At 32.7% G+C, this 24,595-nt stretch overlaps 1 protein-coding gene across 1 annotated transcript in view; it reads right to left on the bottom strand.

The window, feature by feature from the left end:
• LOC108909557 (pickpocket protein 28-like) overlaps nt 1–24,595 on the bottom strand; it is a 34,183-nt gene that overhangs the window by 7,490 nt on the left and 2,098 nt on the right. The window contains exons 3-6 of the mRNA XM_023454939.1: nt 11,830–11,962; nt 7,716–7,958; nt 2,448–2,690; nt 1,262–1,367 (exon numbers count right to left, since the gene is read on the bottom strand). Of these exons, the coding sequence (XP_023310707.1) occupies nt 1,262–1,367; nt 2,448–2,690; nt 7,716–7,958; nt 11,830–11,962 (725 nt within the window). The remainder of the gene's footprint in view (nt 1–1,261; nt 1,368–2,447; nt 2,691–7,715; nt 7,959–11,829; nt 11,963–24,595) is intronic.

Raw genomic sequence — 24,595 nt, 5'->3', positions numbered from 1 at the left:
CGTCAGCTTGGCGCTGCGCTGGCCCTGGAATTCTGGAATAATTTGGAGGGTATCAGTATACTGTGGTTTAGCACTTAGGCCCCATTGAGCCCCTTGTGCATCCCCCAGCGAGAGATCAGCTCTCCTGAGCCGTCAACCAACCTGTAAAGGAGAAAAAGGTGAGAAAGTTGCTCAGGGGACCCCTCTGATGTAGACCAAAGAAGGTCATCGTTCTCCTAGCACGGATTCTCTCGTTGACGAGACACCAGTGCACTCGCAGAATACATGGAAAACTGTCTCGTCTTCTTGCTTACAACCTCTACAGAGAGGTGTTTCGAACCTCCTCATATTGTAGAGGTGGTTCCTTAGCCAACAGTGTTCTGTCTGAATCCCCTTACCGAAGGCTTACCCTGGACATAGCCAGGTATTCTTTGGCTGTGTCTTTGCTGGTCCTTCAATTCCGCCAAGTTTTATTTCCTTAGTCCTCGAGACTTTACTGATAACGGCCCCGGCAGGCCGAGGCGTCCTTATCTCTGGCGTTGGTAAAGGCCCCGTCAGTCAGAGACATTCCTTGCTTTATCGTCTTCAGACATGCCGCATGCCGTTTGTAACAAATTCTATAGGTAGAGAGACACTCCCAATTCCACTGTGCGCATCGGCATCGGTATCGGTCTCGCCTAATGATTCCTGACGCTTTTTTTGAGTAACCTTGCCGAAGTCTTATATTTTTAGTAATAATGAATTGATCTGATTTTATGTTAGCAGGATAATTGTTGAATTGATAAAATATAGCTTAAAAAACCTAAAAGACACCACAGAAATGAGGCTATGCAGAAAGGAGCTACATTTGAAAAAACGCGGACAAACACTCATTATCAATCGACATTGCCAGTGCCGTCACCAGGAGCAGGAAGGGATCCGAAACAGAGTTCATTGTCCCGGAGCTCTTTTGTGGTGCATCTCTTAGTGTGATCAGGGGGCTCTGGGCAAATGGATAGAAAATGGGAAATATTAGGAGGAAGCTTTTGGACTTTGTAAAAAGAACAAAACTACTTGCTGAAGAGGACTGAGTAGTGGGATGCACAATAGGCTTGATAAGGCCGAGGTGCTATGGGACTTGATTAGAACCAAACACTAGGTAAATAAGCACAAGAACAGTGCTTTTTAATGACGTATTTGTGATTTCAAGTAGGATTTTTTTTAAGCAAATTGCAGATGGCGTTGAAGTTAAAAGAATTTTTTTCCCGGGTGCAGTTATATAATGAATAATCCCTATACTTACATTTTCCAGTTCCTTGAAAAAATCCTCATCGAATGTATCTGCTTGGGAAAAGTCATGACCGTATTCTTCTTTACAAATTAGGCCCATATAATCATACAATTTTCTCCTAAAATAAATAAGTACAGTTGTTGAACTTGAATAATAGCTAAGTACGTAGAAACTATTACCTATTACTTTCTAGTAGAATTGTCTCATTACTAGTGTACAAGAACTAATACGTAAAATATATATTGATAGAAATAATTAAATATATTTATTTATTTATTTATTTATTTATTTAGCATACACCGTTCGACAGCCTAAGCCAATTAATGAATGGGAATAACATTTAAGATTTAGTAAAAAAAAAAGAAAAAAAAACAGTTAAATATAACATTAGTACAAATAAAGACAGAAATGTAACTATAAGTATAAAACAAATGAATTGTAGATAATATTACAAACTAAGAAAACGAATAAAAAAACAAATATATAAGTAAGTACACATAATTTACTAATTTGTAAAGACTTTTTGTTTGATGCATCTAATAGTATTATGAAAAATATCCACAGAATTTTGCATCTGACGATAATTAAGATCCATTACGTACAAAGGTCAAAATTTCAACAGATTAGTTTTAGGGGTGGGAAAACAAAAAAGTCTTGAGAAACGGGTGGCATAATGAGGAGTGTGAAAGTATAATGCAGCTAAGTCTGAACAATAGATTTTTCCGGTAACAATTTTATGTAGAGTGATCAATGAATTACACATACGTCGTTCACTGATGTCATTCAGATGGAACCGATTTAGTAAAGTATTTGTGGTACCCCTTGAGGTGGATATATGTGTCCATTTTGAACCATAGGTATTTAACAAATTTACGCTGAATATTTCCTAACTTTTTAACATGGATTTCATAGGAGGGGCACATACCAGTGATCCATATTCCAGTTTCGGCAAAAGGAATGCGAATTACATAATTTTAAAATCAGTTCTAAAAATGCATTTCTTAAAAATAAAGGACCTGTTTAATAAGAAAGACAAAACCAAATGAGCTTAGTAAGTACTCCTGTTTAAGACATATCACTTATGACACACTTCTTTAGTTATATTTCAGTAACAAGTTTGTCTCCTTGTCTTAAATTTTCAGTAATAATCATTACTTTCATTGATCATTGATTGATCATTGATAGTGTTCGTACTTACTCTTCTGAAGTTAAGTTCTGGTCTTCTATCAGTTTCCTTATTATCTCTGTGTGGTTGTACAGCTTTTGTTTGGACTTTGTTTCTGGACAAATGGTGACTGCTGGGAATGGTATCTTATAAATTGGCGTTTCTCTTGTTGCAAAGCTGACTATGACCGGGCTTCTAACCCATTTCTGATAAACTTCTCTTATCGCTACAATGCATGCTGCCAACGTTATGGCGAATACAACAAACCACCAACCCCTGCAAATTTAAAACAATTCAAGTGTAATGAAAGTTAGGAATATTATATGTGTAACAAAAGAGATTAACTTAACAGGTCGACTTTTATTTTCTGATTCTGATCAAAAAAATTGGAGGCTGTTAAAAAAATGAAGACGTTATATGCCAAAAACAATTGAACATAAAATTTAACAAAACTATTTAAAAAATAAAAATTGACCTGTTCAAAATTTATTAGTTTCTGTTTCACGCTATTGAATGTCAGGAATATTGATTTTTAATAAACTGCAAACAGCAATGTACGCCCCATTGGGAATTAAGGCAATCGATTCTGGGAAAAGCGTTTGTTGAAAAAATTGAAAAAGTGGTTGATAGATTAATAGAAGTGCGCCCAACACAATATAGTTATTTATACGCTTTTGGCACTTGACTCAGTATTTTGACAAAAATGTTATATACATTTTTTGTTTTTGCTCAGTTTTTTACAAGAAAATTATTATTTATTTCTACTTCTGAAATGAACAGATTTCGAGAAATTAAATTTATTTGAATTACAGACATTTAACGTATGTGTTTAAAATTACATATCTTGACAACAAAAAATCATTTTTGAAAGAAGGTAAACGAGAAAAATTGCATAAAATGTAAAATATTTAACAATCACGAAGGTCCTTATAAACTTTATAATAATGAGAGCAATGAAATTCCATAAAATAAGCTGATAATACGTATATTTAAATAAACCTCAGAGAAACAAATGTTTGGAAAACTATTTCAGAATATGTGAAACTTTAATTGACGGTTTAAAGAATACAGTAAATATGACTTTTCCATTTTTTTATTTTTGGTTTTATTTTGTTAAAATATAATATTGTTACTTTAAAGGCATAGTCAAAAATGATTGTAATATTGTTTTTAAATTATGATAAAAAATAAGGTCATAGACAAGCTCGTTAATGATCTAATAATCTAATTAGGAGGAGGGGTCCGATCGAATAGATTTTGATGTCGTTGTGTAGGTTGGATCTTTCGGCATCGAATAGAAGTTACACAATATCGGGGGTGGCAATGGGGAGAAAATTGATGAATTTGGCTATTTTTTGAAGACTCTGGTTTTTCCAAAACACATAGCGAATGCGTGTGGGGACGCCAAATCAATATATGACTTTCAAACACAAAAGAGGGAAAGTTTGTAACAAAGACTTGGTAGTGTTGTTGATAAGGGTGTGCAGTTGGGATGTTGGGGTGGGTGTAAAGTTATCGCTGATCCTCGCGTAGGTGGTGAAAACATATACAGGTTGGTATTTTTCATTCCTTTCAAGCTGCAAGGCAATTTCCGGTAAAATTAATATCTATTTTTTACAACGGATAGCGTAAAATATTCTAGGTACTTTTTTAAATGTGTGCCATGACAAAAATTATTTTGAATTTGTTTTACTAGATTGTTAGTTATCATTTTCAGTGCTTATACAGGGTGTTTATGAAATAAGTGTTCCTTGAAAGGGGTGATGGGTGGCACAAAGATGAGCAGCTTTTATTAAGCAATTGACGGTCTAAATGCTTCTGTTTTCGAGAAAATTAATTTAGGAAATTAACCATAAATGTAAGCCGACCCTGTGCATCTTGTGCACATGCGTTGTATGTTGCAATATTATTTAGCTGGCGTATAAAATGTTTATTGGTGTATTGCAAATCCTCCTCACGTTGTACAGAGATCTCGATTCCAGCAACAGTTTTCAGTGAATGTGTGGTGTGGTATTTTTGGTGACAATTTATTAGCAGTCGTTTATTCGTTTAATTCTTATGTTACTTTTAAACGAGATTTGAATAAATTTCAGCAGTTTCGAACACAAAATTTAAACCGTCAAAATTGCCATCAGCGCCGCTGCACCAGGGATGGTTTTAAATTTGTTTAAACCTTAATATGATTTTTTTTTAATTTAAAATGTAATATTTTAGATCATCAGTTGATTAATAAAAGGTGCTTATTTTCGTGTCCGCTATGACCATTTTCAAGGAACGCAAAGACCTTATTTCGCAAGGAACTTATTTCACTTATTACGCAAGGAATTTATTTCAGAAACACCCTGTATAACTACATAAATAATTTCATTTATATACATTTATATACCAGTGATGAGGTTTTTTATTCTATCATGACAACTACATTCACTTCCAATGTGTCAGAAGTTTGCTTGGTGGTGATTTCTGTAAACTTTTTGTCTACACTTAAATTCACTGCTGCATCATAGTACTTTACTTTACTTGCATGTTTTTATTCCGTTACTATTGCATAGTCAGTTGTATTCACAGGCAGGGCAGTGTTGTTAGGATACCAATATTATAATGATTATTAGTGAGAATTAGTTAAATAACATTGTTTTCATTAGTGTGCAACAAAAGCCGGGACGCGTGATAGTTTATTTGTTAGTTCTCGGAACGGATGTGTCAACACAGACAGTAAAATATTTCAATCAACAATAATTATTGAAAAGTTAAGGGTTTTCAAGTAGGTTTAGCGTCGCCATAATGTCGTCAAGATACTAGTGCCTTATGTCACCGGGAGTAATGCAAAGCCGTCCTTAAGAGAAGGCCTCATGAAATTTAGCAATGTTTTTGAACAAGTTCACTTAGACCGTCGGTCGGGGCCATGTATTGGGCATCTGGTAGCGTCGGTTTAGCGGTGGTGAAGGAAAAAATCGATATTTCTAATAATTCGAGAAATCCATTCGAAACGACGCGACGTAGGAATTCCGAGATATTTAAATAAGTTGTTAGAATGTTGTGAGAAAAATAATAATAGATCAATTAGTTGGATTTTCCAAGCTATAAGAATAGATTATATGAGATTGACTAATCCGTCCCGTGTTGGTATACGGAGTCACAAGAGGAAGGTGTAGGGTTACTTGTAAGTTCAGTTTAGTCCCAAAATTATCCATATAATTGTATATTNGTGTTCTGTCTGAATCCCCTTACCGAAGGCTTACCCTGGACATAGCCAGGTATTCTTTGGCTGTGTCTTTGCTGGTCCTTCAATTCCGCCAAGTTTTATTTCCTTAGTCCTCGAGACTTTACTGATAACGGCCCCGGCAGGCCGAGGCGTCCTTATCTCTGGCGTTGGTAAAGGCCCCGTCAGTCAGAGACATTCCTTGCTTTATCGTCTTCAGACATGCCGCATGCCGTTTGTAACAAATTCTATAGGTAGAGAGACACTCCCAATTCCACTGTGCGCATCGGCATCGGTATCGGTCTCGCCTAATGATTCCTGACGCTTTTTTTGAGTAACCTTGCCGAAGTCTTATATTTTTAGTAATAATGAATTGATCTGATTTTATGTTAGCAGGATAATTGTTGAATTGATAAAATATAGCTTAAAAAACCTAAAAGACACCACAGAAATGAGGCTATGCAGAAAGAAGCTACATTTGAAAAAACGCGGACAAACACTCATTATCAATCGACATTGCCAGTGCCGTCACCAGGAGGAGGAAGGGATCCGAAACAGAGTTCATTGTCCCGGAGCTCTTTTGTGGTGCATCTCTTAGTGTGATCAGGGGGCTCTGGGCAAATGGATAGAAAATGGGAAATATTAGGAGGAAGCTTTTGGACTTTGTAAAAAGAACAAAACTACTTGCTGAAGAGGACTGAGTAGTGGGATGCACAATAGGCTTGATAAGGCCGAGGTGTTATGGGACTTGATTAGAACCAAACACTAGGTAAATAAGTACAAGAACAGTGCTTTTTAATGACGTATTTGTGATTTCAAGTAGGATTTTTTTTAAGCAAATTGCAGATGGCGTTGAAGTTAAAAGAATTTTTTTCCCGGGTGCAGTTATATAATGAATAATCCCTATACTTACATTTTCCAGTTCCTTGAAAAAATCCTCATCGAATGTATCTGCTTGGGAAAAGTCATGACCGTATTCTTCTTTACAAATTAGGCCCATATAATCATACAATTTTCTCCTAAAATAAATAAGTACAGTTGTTGAACTTGAATAATAGCTAAGTACGTAGAAACTATTACCTATTACTTTCTAGTAGAATTGTCTCATTACTAGTGTACAAGAACTAATACGTAAAATATATATTGATAGAAATAATTAAATATATTTATTTATTTATTTATTTATTTATTTAGCATACACCGTTCGACAGCCTAAGCCAATTAATGAATGGGAATAACATTTAAGATTTAGTAAAAAAAAAAGAAAAAAAAACAGTTAAATATAACATTAGTACAAATAAAGACAGAAATGTAACTATAAGTATAAAACAAATGAATTGTAGATAATATTACAAACTAAGAAAACGAATAAAAAAACAAATATATAAGTAAGTACACATAATTTACTAATTTGTAAAGACTTTTTGTTTGATGCATCTAATAGTATTATGAAAAATATCCACAGAATTTTGCATCTGACGATAATTAAGATCCATTACGTACAAAGGTCAAAATTTCAACAGATTAGTTTTAGGGGTGGGAAAACAAAAAAGTCTTGAGAAACGGGTGGCATAATGAGGAGTGTGAAAGTATAATGCAGCTAAGTCTGAACAATAGATTTTTCCGGTAACAATTTTATGTAGAGTGATCAATGAATTACACATACGTCGTTCACTGATGTCATTCAGATGGAACCGATTTAGTAAAGTATTTGTGGTACCCCTTGAGGTGGATATATGTGTCCATTTTGAACCATAGGTATTTAACAAATTTACGCTGAATATTTCCTAACTTTTTAACATGGATTTCATAGGAGGGGCACATACCAGTGATCCATATTCCAGTTTCGGCAAAAGGAATGCGAATTACATAATTTTAAAATCAGTTCTAAAAATGCATTTCTTAAAAATAAAGGACCTGTTTAATAAGAAAGACAAAACCAAATGAGCTTAGTAAGTACTCCTGTTTAAGACATATCACTTATGACACACTTCTTTAGTTATATTTCAGTAACAAGTTTGTCTCCTTGTCTTAAATTTTCAGTAATAATCATTACTTTCATTGATCATTGATTGATCATTGATAGTGTTCGTACTTACTCTTCTGAAGTTAAGTTCTGGTCTTCTATCAGTTTCCTTATTATCTCTGTGTGGTTGTACAGCTTTTGTTTGGACTTTGTTTCTGGACAAATGGTGACTGCTGGGAATGGTATCTTATAAATTGGCGTTTCTCTTGTTGCAAAGCTGACTATGACCGGGCTTCTAACCCATTTCTGATAAACTTCTCTTATCGCTACAATGCATGCTGCCAACGTTATGGCGAATACAACAAACCACCAACCCCTGCAAATTTAAAACAATTCAAGTGTAATGAAAGTTAGGAATATTATATGTGTAACAAAAGAGATTAACTTAACAGGTCGACTTTTATTTTCTGATTCTGATCAAAAAAATTGGAGGCTGTTAAAAAAATGAAGACGTTATATGCCAAAAACAATTGAACATAAAATTTAACAAAACTATTTAAAAAATAAAAATTGACCTGTTCAAAATTTATTAGTTTCTGTTTCACGCTATTGAATGTCAGGAATATTGATTTTTAATAAACTGCAAACAGCAATGTACGCCCCATTGGGAATTAAGGCAATCGATTCTGGGAAAAGCGTTTGTTGAAAAAATTGAAAAAGTGGTTGATAGATTAATAGAAGTGCGCCCAACACAATATAGTTATTTATACGCTTTTGGCACTTGACTCAGTATTTTGACAAAAATGTTATATACATTTTTTGTTTTTGCTCAGTTTTTTACAAGAAAATTATTATTTATTTCTACTTCTGAAATGAACAGATTTCGAGAAATTAAATTTATTTGAATTACAGACATTTAACGTATGTGTTTAAAATTACATATCTTGACAACAAAAAATCATTTTTGAAAGAAGGTAAACGAGAAAAATTGCATAAAATGTAAAATATTTAACAATCACGAAGGTCCTTATAAACTTTATAATAATGAGAGCAATGAAATTCCATAAAATAAGCTGATAATACGTATATTTAAATAAACCTCAGAGAAACAAATGTTTGGAAAACTATTTCAGAATATGTGAAACTTTAATTGACGGTTTAAAGAATACAGTAAATATGACTTTTCCATTTTTTTATTTTTGGTTTTATTTTGTTAAAATATAATATTGTTACTTTAAAGGCATAGTCAAAAATGATTGTAATATTGTTTTTAAATTATGATAAAAAATAAGGTCATAGACAAGCTCGTTAATGATCTAATAATCTAATTAGGAGGAGGGGTCCGATCGAATAGATTTTGATGTCGTTGTGTAGGTTGGATCTTTCGGCATCGAATAGAAGTTACACAATATCGGGGGTGGCAATGGGGAGAAAATTGATGAATTTGGCTATTTTTTGAAGACTCTGGTTTTTCCAAAACACATAGCGAATGCGTGTGGGGACGCCAAATCAATATATGACTTTCAAACACAAAAGAGGGAAAGTTTGTAACAAAGACTTGGTAGTGTTGTTGATAAGGGTGTGCAGTTGGGATGTTGGGGTGGGTGTAAAGTTATCGCTGATCCTCGCGTAGGTGGTGAAAACATATACAGGTTGGTATTTTTCATTCCTTTCAAGCTGCAAGGCAATTTCCGGTAAAATTAATATCTATTTTTTACAACGGATAGCGTAAAATATTCTAGGTACTTTTTTAAATGTGTGCCATGACAAAAATTATTTTGAATTTGTTTTACTAGATTGTTAGTTATCATTTTCAGTGCTTATACAGGGTGTTTATGAAATAAGTGTTCCTTGAAAGGGGTGATGGGTGGCACAAAGATGAGCAGCTTTTATTAAGCAATTGACGGTCTAAATGCTTCTGTTTTCGAGAAAATTAATTTAGGAAATTAACCATAAATGTAAGCCGACCCTGTGCATCTTGTGCACATGCGTTGTATGTTGCAATATTATTTAGCTGGCGTATAAAATGTTTATTGGTGTATTGCAAATCCTCCTCACGTTGTACAGAGATCTCGATTCCAGCAACAGTTTTCAGTGAATGTGTGGTGTGGTATTTTTGGTGACAATTTATTAGCAGTCGTTTATTGTTTAATTCTTATGTTACTTTTAAACGAGATTTGAATAAATTTCAGCAGTTTCGAACGCAAAATTTAAACCGTCAAAATTGCCATCAGCGCTGCCGCACCAGGGATGGTTTTAAATTTGTTTAAACCTTAATATGATTTTTTTTTAATTTAAAATGTAATATTTTAGATCATCAGTTGATTAATAAAAGGTGCTTATTTTCGTGTCCGCTATGACCATTTTCAAGGAACGCAAAGACCTTATTTCGCAAGGAACTTATTTCACTTATTACGCAAGGAATTTATTTCAGAAACACCCTGTATAACTACATAAATAATTTCATTTATATACATTTATATACCAGTGATGAGGTTTTTTATTCTATCATGACAACTACATTCACTTCCAATGTGTCAGAAGTTTGCTTGGTGGTGATTTCTGTAAACTTTTTGTCTACACTTAAATTCACTGCTGCATCATAGTACTTTACTTTACTTGCATGTTTTTATTCCGTTACTATTGCATAGTCAGTTGTATTCACAGGCAGGGCAGTGTTGTTAGGATACCAATATTATAATGATTATTAGTGAGAATTAGTTAAATAACATTGTTTTCATTAGTGTGCAACAAAAGCCGGGACGCGTGATAGTTTATTTGTTAGTTCTCGGAACGGATGTGTCAACACAGACAGTAAAATATTTCAATCAACAATAATTATTGAAAAGTTAAGGGTTTTCAAGTAGGTTTAGCGTCGCCATAATGTCGTCAAGATACTAGTGCCTTATGTCACCGGGAGTAATGCAAAGCCGTCCTTAAGAGAAGGCCTCATGAAATTTAGCAATGTTTTTGAACAAGTTCACTTAGACCGTCGGTCGGGGCCATGTATTGGGCATCTGGTAGCGTCGGTTTAGCGGTGGTGAAGGAAAAAATCGATATTTCTAATAATTCGAGAAATCCATTCGAAACGACGCGACGTAGGAATTCCGAGATATTTAAATAAGTTGTTAGAATGTTGTGAGAAAAATAATAATAGATCAATTAGTTGGATTTTCCAAGCTATAAGAATAGATTATATGAGATTGACTAATCCGTCCCGTGTTGGTATACGGAGTCACAAGAGGAAGGTGTAGGGTTACTTGTAAGTTCAGTTTAGTCCCAAAATTATCCATATAATTGTATATTCAGTCAATTAGGTATTAACGTGGTATAGTTAATCCATTTCAACCGCCAATATTCAGGGAGCCCACCAATAAGATAAGTACAGAAACGTTTGAACCTAAGAAATGGGCGTGTCGAAGCGAGGTGTCGAATTCAGGAGAGATCTCTGAAAAAAGGCAATTTTCTTCTTGGATTCCACACTGGACAGTTTTCTTAACTTTAGAAGAGCTTCGGGTTAATTTAGTAACGGATAAAGTCCTTCCTAATTTTGCTATGAATTTGCGTTGGGTTCCCTAAATCTCGGTGTTTTTTTGTTATTAAAACCCTTCCTGGAAAGTTTTGGTGTTTTCTTGTTCTTCCAACTTAAGTGTCACCCTATACAACCAACCACTCGATTACATTCTAAATGAGTAGAATAAGTTTCCACGTATTAATTAAAGTGTAGATGATGATAATTATAAACTACCTTTCGAGAAGTAAATGGTAAACTCTTTTGCAAGTTAATACCGTTATGATACTGGTCATAACGGTAGACGGTTAAATAAAGAAATAACCCCTCAGGTTACAAGTGTAGACGGGAGGAAATCGAAATTTTATATTATAAAATTATAAAAATATTATCTACACTTTAATCAACTAATTTTTCAAAATAGTTTATGAATACAAAAGAAAATTATTTTTTTCTAATTATTACACAAATCTGTTTTGTTGCATTTATTGATTTTGTTCTTTGTATGATTTTGTTGATCGAGTTGAACTTTTGATAATTTGTTTTCTAATAAAATTTGTATGTATTCGACACGCTTTTCAATACCCTGTATTAGAAAATTCCGTGCAGCGCTTAAACATGTTTATTCTATTTGTACTTAGTAACTGAGTAAATCATACACTATAGCCAATGATTACATGATATTTTTACCTATATTTTTAAACAAGAAACATGCATTTCCTAGATAAATGCTTACCTTTCAAAATACGTTCTCTTTTCACCAAAATATCTAAAGCCGTGTATACTAGAATAATTGCAATACTCTCTAAAATAATTCCTTACACTTTTGAAAAACGGGGGATGTTCTCGTTTGTGTTCCATTTTCACGACTATTTTTAAAGTACAAACAAACTGGAGTTGACACCACAAAAACAAGTTCAGGATTAGGGTGGGTACAGCTAATATCAATTATTCCATTAAGTGATGAATATTTTCACACATTATAGAGGGCGGGTAAACTAAAAGAAAATGGTTATATTATATGGAAAATATTAAAAGTGTGCAATAAAAACGTTAGTATTATTAGTAATATGAAGTCTGACACTCCAGTCGAATTGGTGTTTGAACGTGAAAAAATTATTAGTAGACATTTTATTGCATTTTATGACGGGGAAGGGTATGTAGAATGGTAATATCAAATGAGTAACTAGAAAAAAGTGACGTTAAGTTGGTAAATTAGAAATGTGGCAAATTACGTGGTTTTTCAATTTTTTATACCGCCCACGAAAATCTAGACGACCTATTGGAATATTAGTTTTCTGTTATAAGCAGTTTTTAAGTCATATTTACTAATTTGTTAACTGTAAAATAAGGGCCAAATGCGGAAATATCAGTTTTCGAAAATTGCGTATTATTATTGAAAAAAGCGATGGATGTTGATGAAATTTATGGAAAAGACGGTCAATCCAATGTGTGCCAAGCGCCGATTGAATTGACCATGAAACTGTTGCTCCAGTATTTGTTAATTAGTTTCGTTTGTTTATTTGGAACTAATTGTTTAATGCAAACATTAATTTTAAAAGTTAATATCATAGACATAGGTTCTAATTGATCTAAAGAAACGAATCGAAAAAGAAAAATTTCAAAAAGTTGAAATTAGGTAGCCCTTTACAATTAACAAAGTAAGACGCGCAAAACAATTGTCACAGGGTCAGGCAAACGCCGCCGCCACCGCTAGGGAATTCGTTTTTGTTTACATTAAATAGAGCTTATTTTTACAGTAATAAAAAAAAAGAATTCACCTAGCCCTCTTTGTTCCCAAGTAAAGATAGCTTTCTTTTCATAACGTTAATTGAAGAAAGAGTTAAACTTTTATTTTCCGAAAGTTTTACATTTACAAGTTACTTTTTTCTTTTTTCTACATACCCTTCCCCGGCATAAAGTGTAATAAAATGTCTACTAATAATTTTTTAAGTTTTCAGACTTTATGATCTAATTCGACACAACATACATAAACACACACACAAAAATAACATATTTTTTAACGGACTATGATACCTCCCTGCATTTTGACCCGCTGAAGGCGATGGAGCCATTAGAAATGCTCTATTACGTCAGGATTTTCCATTAACCTCAAAAAATGTCTCAAAATCAATAGAAATCTGGATTTTTTTGTTAAAATAATTAATATTTTGAAATTAAAGTACAGTCAGTGTTAATAGGATGAAAATAAAAACTTTTTATTGTAAAATATATTATTGAGCATTAAAATGTACTACTATAACTTCTCAATAATGAATTTTAGAGAAAAAAGTGCAAGAATAAAAGTTTTTATTTTGACCCAATTAACATGCTTGTTTTTTTTAAATATCGAGTTACCCGGAGTTTCGTTTGCTTTTTCCTTAAGTTAGTTAGGTTTAGATCTCATTTGTCAACTATAAATATTTTAGAGAGAGAGGAAGAGTAATATTGAAAATTTAAATAATCACCCTGTAAATATAGTTAAAACTTTGTAAGATAAATATGAATGGACATATGGCATTACTTTATTTGGACACATATTTTATTAGTAGGTTTTCAGAAAAATACCTTTGGTACAAATATCCATTTGTATAAAATATAATAAAATTTATAAATATAATTAGAATCAATTACATGTTAGCATTACATAGATTTAAAAGCAACGAAAAGTTGCAAATTGTATGCATATTGAACCGACCATTGCACTACGTCCGTCTCGCACACTCTCTCTATAAACTGGTGAATTGACTCAGTCATTGTTCCCAATTCCTTTATCCGCTGTTTAATTCTAATGCACTCATGGGCATTAGGGGAACATCTTTCTCATATCAGTAAATCGCTGACTAAGTTACCTTTTTTTTTAGAATCAGACGAAAAAGTGCTTAGGCTTTGAAATATTATATCGATAAGTCGTTGATTGCGTGTTTTTTATTAAGGCGACGTTTCGCATTGTATTAGCTATGTCCTGTCCAAATTTGGTTAGCGCAACTCTCTCGGTTTCGAAAATACAATACCTATGTATGTTTTCAGCCACGAAAATTGAATAATTCCAAATATTTCGAATTTTCACCCACAAGAATGGCGATGAGAACATTTTTAACATTAAGGTAATATTTCGCATTGTATTAGCTATCTCCTGTCCAAATTTAGTTAGTGCAACTCTCTCGGTTTTGAAAATACAATACCTATGTATGTTTTCAGTCACGAAAATTGAATAATTCCAAATATTTCGAATTTTGACCAACAAGAATGGCGGTGACAACATTTTTAACATTAAGGCGATATTTCGCATTGTATTAGCTATGTCTTGTCCAAATTTGGTTAGTGCAACTCTCTCGGTTTCGAAAATACAATACCTATGTATGTTTTCGAGCCACGAAAATTGAATAATTTCAAATATTTCGAATTTTCACCAAAAGGAACGGTGGTGACAACATTTTTAACAGTAAGGCGATATTTCGCATTGTATTAGTTATGTCCTGCCCAAACTTGCATTTTTTTTATTAGAGGCTTCCACAGAGCTTGCAGCAGCCCTTGACCTACCCCAAGCAAAAATCCTAGATGCGCTCATGAATGCACTTTGCACTCAGCATTTTAAAAAGAATATTTAAATCCCGGAGACTTGGTGAACCGGGCTAGTCCGGAACCACATTGAGAGCCAGTCGATGGCCAGGAGCCAGTTCACAATTTTGTTCTCCACATGAAAAGCAAACCCTCAGAGGTGTGTGTATTTTATGAAATGAAATATTAAAATGAATTGATTTGCCTCTCTATTTCTACCCTCTCAGCAACCAAGCGAGTAGCTCGATCAGATAATATATTTTTGTCACTATTTGTTTTAGTATTTTAAAGACCAACAGGAGATAGACAGGTAAACGTGACAATATATTCCTTTTTATTAATTTGTTGCATCAGGTTATGTCACGTGTAGGCTTTACAGTAGGTATTTGCCATTTTGCTTGTTTATCCTGCGATACATTAGGTTATGCTAGATTCAGAATTTGTGGTTTATACCAGTCTGTTTTTTTAAGATTCGACTTTGGTAGGTTTTGTTAAGCTTAGAACTGATGGTGGACTATTATTATTCTAGTTTGTGTAATCCCCTTCGTTTATGTTAAATTCGTGGTCTATCAAGTTACTTTATTTTATGATAACGAAGTATTTTGTCTTCAAAAGATCTATGTAGTGGTGTCCTCTTTTTCCAGTTTTAGTTCCAGTATCCAACAGTAATCAGCCATCATATTCACGATCCAGTTTCTTTGATAGCGTCATTCCATTTCTCGAATATCTTAGTGACATCTTTCTCCTTGTTCTTCGGTATAGTCTCCAAGATTTTCCAGATTTCCAGATTCACACTTGTATTCTTTACTTTTGGTCATTGCCTAGGAAATTTTCAACAACGTATTTAAAACTAAACCACGCAGCTTTGTCTACGTTGTTCATAACTTCAACAAAATTTTTATCATTCAACATAGTACGAATTTGGGGTCCGTCAAATGTTCCTTCTTTTAGTTTTTCTAAGTACTTAAAATAGTTTCCTTCTTTATTTAAAGCTCTTTTTATTAGCCCAAGTTTAATAAATAATGGCGGAAGAAGAACCTTTGATGGATCTATCAATGATGCATTGACAATACTTGTTGTTCCAGGATCTAAGGAAGTTCTTGTAATGGTTTTTTTCTATCTCTGCTATACCATTTGCATAAAAAACAGGGATATATTGTGCATTAGGCTTGTTGCCCTAAAAGAATGGTTATAACTTTTAAATTTCCACAATCCCATCACTTACGAACATCATATTTCATCCTATCTAAAACCAATTTCATATTATTGTACCCCTCTTTCGGTGTCATGAATGTATTATAGGAATAGAGGTGAAATTACTCGTATTATGGAGAAGGATTTCCTTTAGATTTCATTTAGAGGAATCTATGAAGCCTCCATTCTTCTGCCTTAAAAATATCTGGCTTCAATTTATTCATTTGCCCGTGAATATTTGTATAATATACGAGAACATTTTTTCGTCCGTATTACTTATGGCTTTCGCTATGTTTTCCTTTTCACTCTTACAAAGTCAATTTCCTCCAAAATTATCAACATTATATATATATATATTTATACTGTTGATAGTTCTAATTGTAAATAGTTGGAGTATGTATAAGATAAATATTATACTTTTTTGCTGCATCAATAACATGTTTAATTCTGTAATATTTATTAGTATGTCTCCTTGTAGATCACATGATACGTCATTAGCTTTTAACTTCCTATTCTGATAGTACACACACACACACACAGTACTAAGTATTTTCGTGTTTTTGCAGATAATTAATTTTATATGCTACAGTTTTCAATATCAAAATTCCTTTGGGATAAACTTAGCTGATACTATCTGAGTTATAGCTGAAGGTGTTTCCTGGTTCATAAATATTAAGTAATTAAAATTATTTTGGAAATGTTACATCAAAAGCATTGCATGCTCTGTTAGCATATAAATTGTACTACACCCTAAATGATAATTATGTATTACTCCTTGATATTATAATTAGTCTAGTGAAAGTACAGTCCGTACGATATTTGTTGTGATAGGGATCCAAGAAGACCCCTGCGTCACTTTCTGGGAATTAACCGCATTCGACACCCGAGGTAGAAAGACATTGGCGGCGTAGCGTTCATCGTTCGTCCGATTGAAATGATATGAGCTCAAGTTAAAAACAACGTAGCAAAGAAAAATGTTTTATGTATTTAAATTCTATCTCAAGAAATATGTACGGACTGTATGTTATTCTAATAAAAATTTGTTAATTCATAACATACACCTAATGGTGCTTTTTTACTCTTTGGTTGTGTTTCATTTTTAAGAAATACCTGGATATATAAAATTCTAAAACTGCTGAAATTCAATGAAAACAATGGCAATTAATAAAATACATGAATTAAAGAAAATGTTGGAAATAGTAAGTATTTATCGATGAGTATTTTTAAACGCTTCTATGTACTTTAATTTTTATTTATCTATAGCGATAAAGTGCTTTTAAATTCACTAAGTATACATTTGTATTAAACTGCAGCATGTGACAATAAAAATGCGAAAAAGTTGTTTACACTTGATTGCGATGCAATAAACTAAATACTTAGTCAGTGAGCGAATAAAATATAAGAATTGAATCGACTTACATAAACAGTTTGAATTTAGTAAGCATACAAAATAAAGTTGATATATTTATTTAGTTCTATATTACTAAATATTAATTTTAGATAAAGACATTTTGCCGTGCTAAATCCGAATCTGAAGTCCGATTAACTCAAACATCTCCAAAATTTNTTTCAATAAGCTGTATTAGAAAATTCCGTGCAGCGCTTAAACATGTTTATTCTATTTGTACTTAGTAACTGAGTAAATCATACACTATAGCCAATGATTACATGATATTTTTACCTATATTTTTAAACAAGAAACATGCATTTCCTAGATAAATGCTTACCTTTCAAAATACGTTCTCTTTTCACCAAAATATCTAAAGCCGTGTATACTAGAATAATTGCAATACTCTCTAAAATAATTCCTTACACTTTTGAAAAACGGGGGATGTTCTCGTTTGTGTTCCATTTTCACGACTATTTTTAAAGTACAAACAAACTGGAGTTGACACCACAAAAACAAGTTCAGGATTAGGGTGGGTACAGCTAATATCAATTATTCCATTAAGTGATGAATATTTTCACACATTATAGAGGGCGGGTAAACTAAAAGAAAATGGTTATATTATATGGAAAATATTAAAAGTGTGCAATAAAAACGTTAGTATTATTAGTAATATGAAGTCTGACACTCCAGTCGAATTGGAGTTTGAACGTGAAAAAATTATTAGTAGACATTTTATTGCACTTTATGACGGGGAAGGGTATGTAGAATGATAATATCAAAAGAGTAACTAGAAAAAAGTGACGTTAAGTTGGTAAATTAGAAATGTGGCAAATTACGTGGTTTTTCAATTTTTTATACCGCCCACGAAAATCTAGACGACCTATTGGTATATTAGTTTTCTGTTATAAGCAATTTTTAAGTCATATTTACTAATTTGTTAACTGTAAAATAAGGGCCAAATGCGGAAATATCAGTTTTCGAAAATTGCGTATTATTATTGAAAAAAGCGATGGATGTTGATGAAATTTATGGAAAAGACGGTCAATCCAATGTCTGCCAAACGCCGATTGAATTGACCATGAAACTGTTGCTCCAGTATTTGTTAATTAGTTTCATTTGTTTATTTGGAACTAATTGTTTAATGCAAACATTAATTTTAAAAGTTAATATCATAGACATAGGTTCTAATTGATCTAAAGAAACGAATCGAAAAAGAAAAATTTCAAAAAGTTGAAATTAGGTAGCCCTTTACAATTAACAAAGTAAGACGCGCAAAACAATTGTCACAGGGTCAGGCAAACGCCGCCGCCACCGCTAGGGAATTCGTTTTTGTTTACATTAAATAGAGCTTATTTTTACAGTAATAAAAAAAAAGAATTCACCTAGCCCTCTTTGTTCCCAAGTAAAGATAGCTTTCTTTTCATAACGTTAATTGAAGAAAGAGTTAAACTTTTATTTTCCGAAAGTTTTACATTTACAAGTTACTTTTTTCTTTTTTCTACATACCCTTCCCCGGCATAAAGTGTAATAAAATATCTACTAATAATTTTTTAAGTTTTCAGACTTTATGATCTAATTCGACACAACATACATAAACACACACACAAAAATAACATATTTTTTAACGGACTATGATACCTCCCTGCATTTTGACCCGCTGAAGGCGATGGAGCCATTAGAAATGCTCTATTACGTCAGGATTTTCCATTAACCTCAAAAAATGTCTCAAAATCAATAGAAATCTGGATTTTTTTGTTAAAATAATTAATATTTTGAAATTAAAGTACAGTCAGTGTTAATAGGATGAAAATAAAAACTTTTTATTGTAAAATATATTATTGAGCATTAAAATGTACTACTATAACTTCTCAATAATGAATTTTAGAGAAAAAAGTGCAAGAATAAAAGTTTTTATTTTGACCCAATTAACATGCTTGTTTTTTTTAAATATCGAGTTACCCGGAGTTTCGTTTGCTTTTTCCTTAAGTTAGTTAGGTTTAGATCTCATTTGTCAACTATAAATATTTTAGAGAGAGAGGAAGAGTAATATTGAAAATTTAAATAATCACCCTGTAAATATAGTTAAAACTTTGTAAGATAAATATGAATGGACATATGGCATTACTTTATTTGGACACATATTTTATTAGTAGGTTTTCAGAAAAATACCTTTGGTACAAATATCCATTTGTATAAAATATAATAAAATTTATAAATATAATTAGAATCAATTACATGTTAGCATTACATAGATTTAAAAGCAACGAAAAGTTGCAAATTGTATGCATATTGAACCGACCATTGCACTACGTCCGTCTCGCACACTCTCTCTATAAACTGGTGAATTGACTCAGTCATTGTTCCCAATTCCTTTATCCGCTGTTTAATTCTAATGCACTCATGGGCATTAGGGGAACATCTTTCTCATATCAGTAAATCGCTGACTAAGTTACCTTTTTTTTTAGAATCAGACGAAAAAGTGCTTAGGCTTTGAAATATTATATCGATAAGTCGTTGATTGCGTGTTTTTTATTAAGGCGACGTTTCGCATTGTATTAGCTATGTCCTGTCCAAATTTGGTTAGCGCAACTCTCTCGGTTTCGAAAATACAATACCTATGTATGTTTTCAGCCACGAAAATTAAATAATTCCAAATATTTCGAATTTTCACCCACAAGAATGGCGATGAGAACATTTTTAACATTAAGGTAATATTTCGCATTGTATTAGCTATCTCCTGTCCAAATTTAGTTAGTGCAACTCTCTCGGTTTTGAAAATACAATACCTATGTATGTTTTCAGTCACGAAAATTGAATAATTCCAAATATTTCGAATTTTGACCAACAAGAATGGCGGTGACAACATTTTTAACATTAAGGCGATATTTCGCATTGTATTAGCTATGTCTTGTCCAAATTTGGTTAGTGCAACTCTCTCGGTTTCGAAAATACAATACCTATGTATGTTTTCGAGCCACGAAAATTGAATAATTTCAAATATTTCGAATTTTCACCAAAAGGAACGGTGGTGACAACATTTTTAACAGTAAGGCGATATTTCGCATTGTATTAGTTATGTCCTGCCCAAACTTGCATTTTTTTTATTAGAGGCTTCCACAGAGCTTGCAGCAGCCCTTGACCTACCCCAAGCAAAAATTCTAGATGCGTTCATGAATGCACTTTGCACTCAGCATTTTAAAAAGAATATTTAAATCCCGGAGACTTGGTGTACCGGGCTAGTCCGGAACCGCATTGAGAGCCAGTCGATGGCCAGGAGCCAGTTCACAATTTTGTCCTCCACATGAAAAGCAAACCCTCAGAGGTGTAAGTGTGTATTTTATGAAATAAAATATTAAAATGAATTGATTTGCCTCTCTATTTCTACCCTCTCAGCAACCAAGCGAGTAGCTCGATCAGATAATATATTTTTGTCACTATTTGTTTTAGAATTTTAAAGACCAACAGGACATAGACAGGTAAACGTGACAATATATTCCTTTTTATTAATGTGTTGCATCAGGTTATGTCACGTGTAGGCTTTACAGTAGGTATTTGCCATTTTGCTTGTTTATCCTGCGATACATTAGGTTATGCTAGATTCAGAATTTGTGGTTTATACCAGTCTGTTTTTTTAAGATTCGACTTTGGTAGGTTTTGTTAAGCTTAGAACTGATGGTGGACTATTATTATTCTAGTTTGTGTAATCCCCTTCGTTTATGTTAAATTCGTGGTCTATCAAGTTACTTTATTTTATGATAACGAAGTATTTTGTCTTCAAAAGATCTATGTAGTGGTGTCCTCTTTTTCCAGTTTTAGTTCCAGTATCCAACAGTAATCAGCCATCATATTCACGATCCAGTTTCTTTGATACCGTCATTCCATTTCACGAATATCTTAGTGACATCTTTCTCCTTGCTCTTCGGTATAGTCTCCAAGATTTTCCAGATTTCCAGATTCACACTTGTATTCTTTACTTTTGGTCATTGCCTAGGAAATTTTCAACAACGTATTTAAAACTAAACCACGCAGCTTTGTCTACGTTGTTCATAACTTCAACAAAATTTTTATCATTCAACATAGTACGAATTTGGGGTCCGTCAAATGTTCCTTCTTTTAGTTTTTCTAAGTACTTAAAATAGTTTCCTTCTTTATTTAAAGCTCTTTTTATTAGCCCAAGTTTAATAAATAATGGCGGAAGAAGAACCTTTGATGGATCTATCAATGATGCATTGACAATACTTGTTGTTCCAGGATCTAAGGAAGTTCTTGTAATGGTTTTTTTCTATCTCTGCTATACCATTTGCATAAAAAACAGGGATATATTGTGCATTAGGCTTGTTGCCCTAAAAGAATGGTTATAACTTTTAAATTTCCACAATCCCATCACTTACGAACATCATATTTCATCCTATCTAAAACCAATTTCATATTATTGTACCCCTCTTTCGGTGTCATGAATGTATTATAGGAATAGAGGTGAAATTACTCGTATTATGGAGAAGGATTTCCTTTAGATTTCATTTAGAGGAATCTATGAAGCCTCCATTCTTCTGCCTTAAAAATATCTGGCTTCAATTTATTCATTTGCCCGTGAATATTTGTATAATATACGAGAACATTTTTTCGTCCGTATTACTTATGGCTTTCGCTATGTTTTCCTTTTCACTCTTACAAAGTCAATTTCCTCCAAAATTATCAACATTATATATATATATATTTATACTGTTGATAGTTCTAATTGTAAATAGTTGGAGTATGTATAAGATAAATATTATACTTTTTTGCTGCATCAATAACATGTTTAATTCTGTAATATTTATTAGTATGTCTCCTTGTAGATCACATGATACGTCATTAGCTTTTAACTTCCTATTCTGATAGTACACACACACACACACAGTACTAAGTATTTTCGTGTTTTTGCAGATAATTAATTTTATATGCTACAGTTTTCAATATCAAAATTCCTTTGGGATAAACTTAGCTGATACTATCTGAGTTATAGCTGAAGGTGTTTCCTGGTTCATAAATATTAAGTAATTAAAATTATTTTGGAAATGTTACATCAAAAGCATTGCATGCTCTGTTAGCATATAAATTGTACTACACCCTAAATGATAATTATGTATTACTCCTTGATATTATAATTAGTCTAGTGAAAGTACAGTCCGTACGATATTTGTTGCGATAGGATTGCAAGAAGACCCCTGCGTCACATTCTGGCAATTAACCGCATTCGACACCCGAGGTAGAAAGACATTGGCGGCGTAGCGTTCATCGTTCGTCCGATTGAAATGATATGAGCTCAAATTAAAAACAACGTAGCAAAGAAAAATGTTTTATGTATTTAAATTCTATCTCAAGAAATATGTACGGACTGTATGTTATTCTAATAAAAATTTGTTAATTCATAACATACACCTAATGGTGCTTTTTTACTCTTTGGTTGTGTTTCATTTTTAAGAAATACCTGGATATATAAAATTCTAAAACTGCTGAAATTCAATGAAAACAATGGCAATTAATAAAATACATGAATTAAAGAAAATGTTGGAAATAGTAAGTATTTATCGATGAGTATTTTTAAACGCTTCTATGTACTTTAATTTTTATTTATCTATAGCGATAAAGTGCTTTTAAATTCACTAAGTATACATTTGTATTAAAGTGCAGCATGTGACAATAAAAATGCGAAAAAGTTGTTTACACTTGATTGCGATGCAATAAACTAAATACTTAGTCAGTGAGCGAATAAAATATAAGAATTGAATCGACTTACATAAACAGTTTGAATTTAGTAAGTATACAAAATAAAGTTGATATATTTATTTAGTTCTATATTACTAAATATTAATTTTAGATAAAGACATTTTGCCGTGCTAAATCCGAATCTGAAGTCCGATTAACTCAAACATCTCCAAAATTTTGAGTAATGTTAAAAAATAGTGAAAAAACGCCGAAAATCACATTAGTAACGGCAAAAAAATTCGACAAAATTTGTTCTACACTTGAAATCTGAAGTCTTTGAAGCTGCATCCCCCAAATTTTGTAAAAATCACCAAAAATCACGTTAGTGTGCTCAAAAATTCCAAAAAAATTTGTTCTGCCTTTGATCAAGTGTGTTTTTTATGTATTTTGATACGCTGAATTCAAGTCTGAAGTTTATTAAGCTGTATACCCCTACAGTTTTGAAAAAAAAATAGTTGAAAATGCAAAAAATCATATTAACGAGAGTGAGAAAATTTAGAAAGAGGTTTACTAGATTGTTCTCATAAATTTTGTCGAGTCGAATTTGAATCTAAAGTTAGTTGAACCTGATCAAAAATCGCAAAATATCGCAAAAAAATTTAAATCACAATCTCAAAAAGTCTTGAATAAATGTCATGGAGTAATTGATTACTTCAAATAAATTCAACTGATTCGAGCCAAGCTTTCTTTGATGTTGCTCTTACACTTTTCTTCTCTTATACCGAACTCTTTTCTCTTGGAATGACCTCTGCAGCGGGTTTCTCTTTCTCTTATGTCTATTCTGATTCGTTTCTATCTTTAGTGTCCAACAGAAATCTGCTGTATTGTTGATATCCCATTTTGCTTGGTATCGATTCTCCATTTCATTTATATCTTGATGGAATCTTTCTCCTTGTTCTTCACTGTAGCCACCAAGGTTTTAAGGAAAGTAGTCGAGGTGAGAGTGTAGAAGAGTAATTTAAGATCCATCAAGCAACCTATAAAATTTTTCAATATCTTTTCAAGCAAATTTTCATAATACCCACTCTTCCCATTTTCTAAAAAGTTCTGAGAGATATTCTTGAAATTTTGACATGTTGCTTTTTCAGTGTCACTCATCTTTGTTATGAAATTTTCGTTGTGAAATAGAGAACGAATTTGAGGACTATCAAAAATACCTTCTTTCAATTTTGCATCATTTATCGCTGGAAACTTCTCTCCTAAATATTGAAAACAGTCACCGTCTTTGTCTAGAGCTTTGAGANATTCTAGTTTGTGTAATCCCCTTCGTTTATGTTAAATTCGTGGTCTATCAAGTTACTTTATTTTATGATAACGAAGTATTTTGTCTTCAAAAGATCTATGTAGTGGTGTCCTCTTTTTCCAGTTTTAGTTCCAGTATCCAACAGTAATCAGCCATCATATGCATGTCCCATCTTGATACGGTCCAGTTCACGAATATCTTAGTGACATCTTTCTCCTTGCTCTTCGGTATAGTCTCCAAGATTTTCCAGATTTCCAGATTCACATTTGTATTCTTTACTTTTGTCATTGCCTAGGAAATTTTCAACAACGTATTTAAAACTAAACCACGCAGAACGTGAAAAAATTATTAGTAGACATTTTATTG

The sequence above is a fragment of the Anoplophora glabripennis genome, unplaced genomic scaffold (assembly GCF_000390285.2).
Source record: "Anoplophora glabripennis isolate ALB-LARVAE unplaced genomic scaffold, Agla_2.0 scaffold449, whole genome shotgun sequence".
Taxonomy (NCBI): Eukaryota; Metazoa; Arthropoda; class Insecta; order Coleoptera; family Cerambycidae; genus Anoplophora; species Anoplophora glabripennis.
The sequence above is the reverse complement of the archived record's forward strand: the minus strand, read 5'-3'. Positions and strand labels throughout refer to the sequence as shown.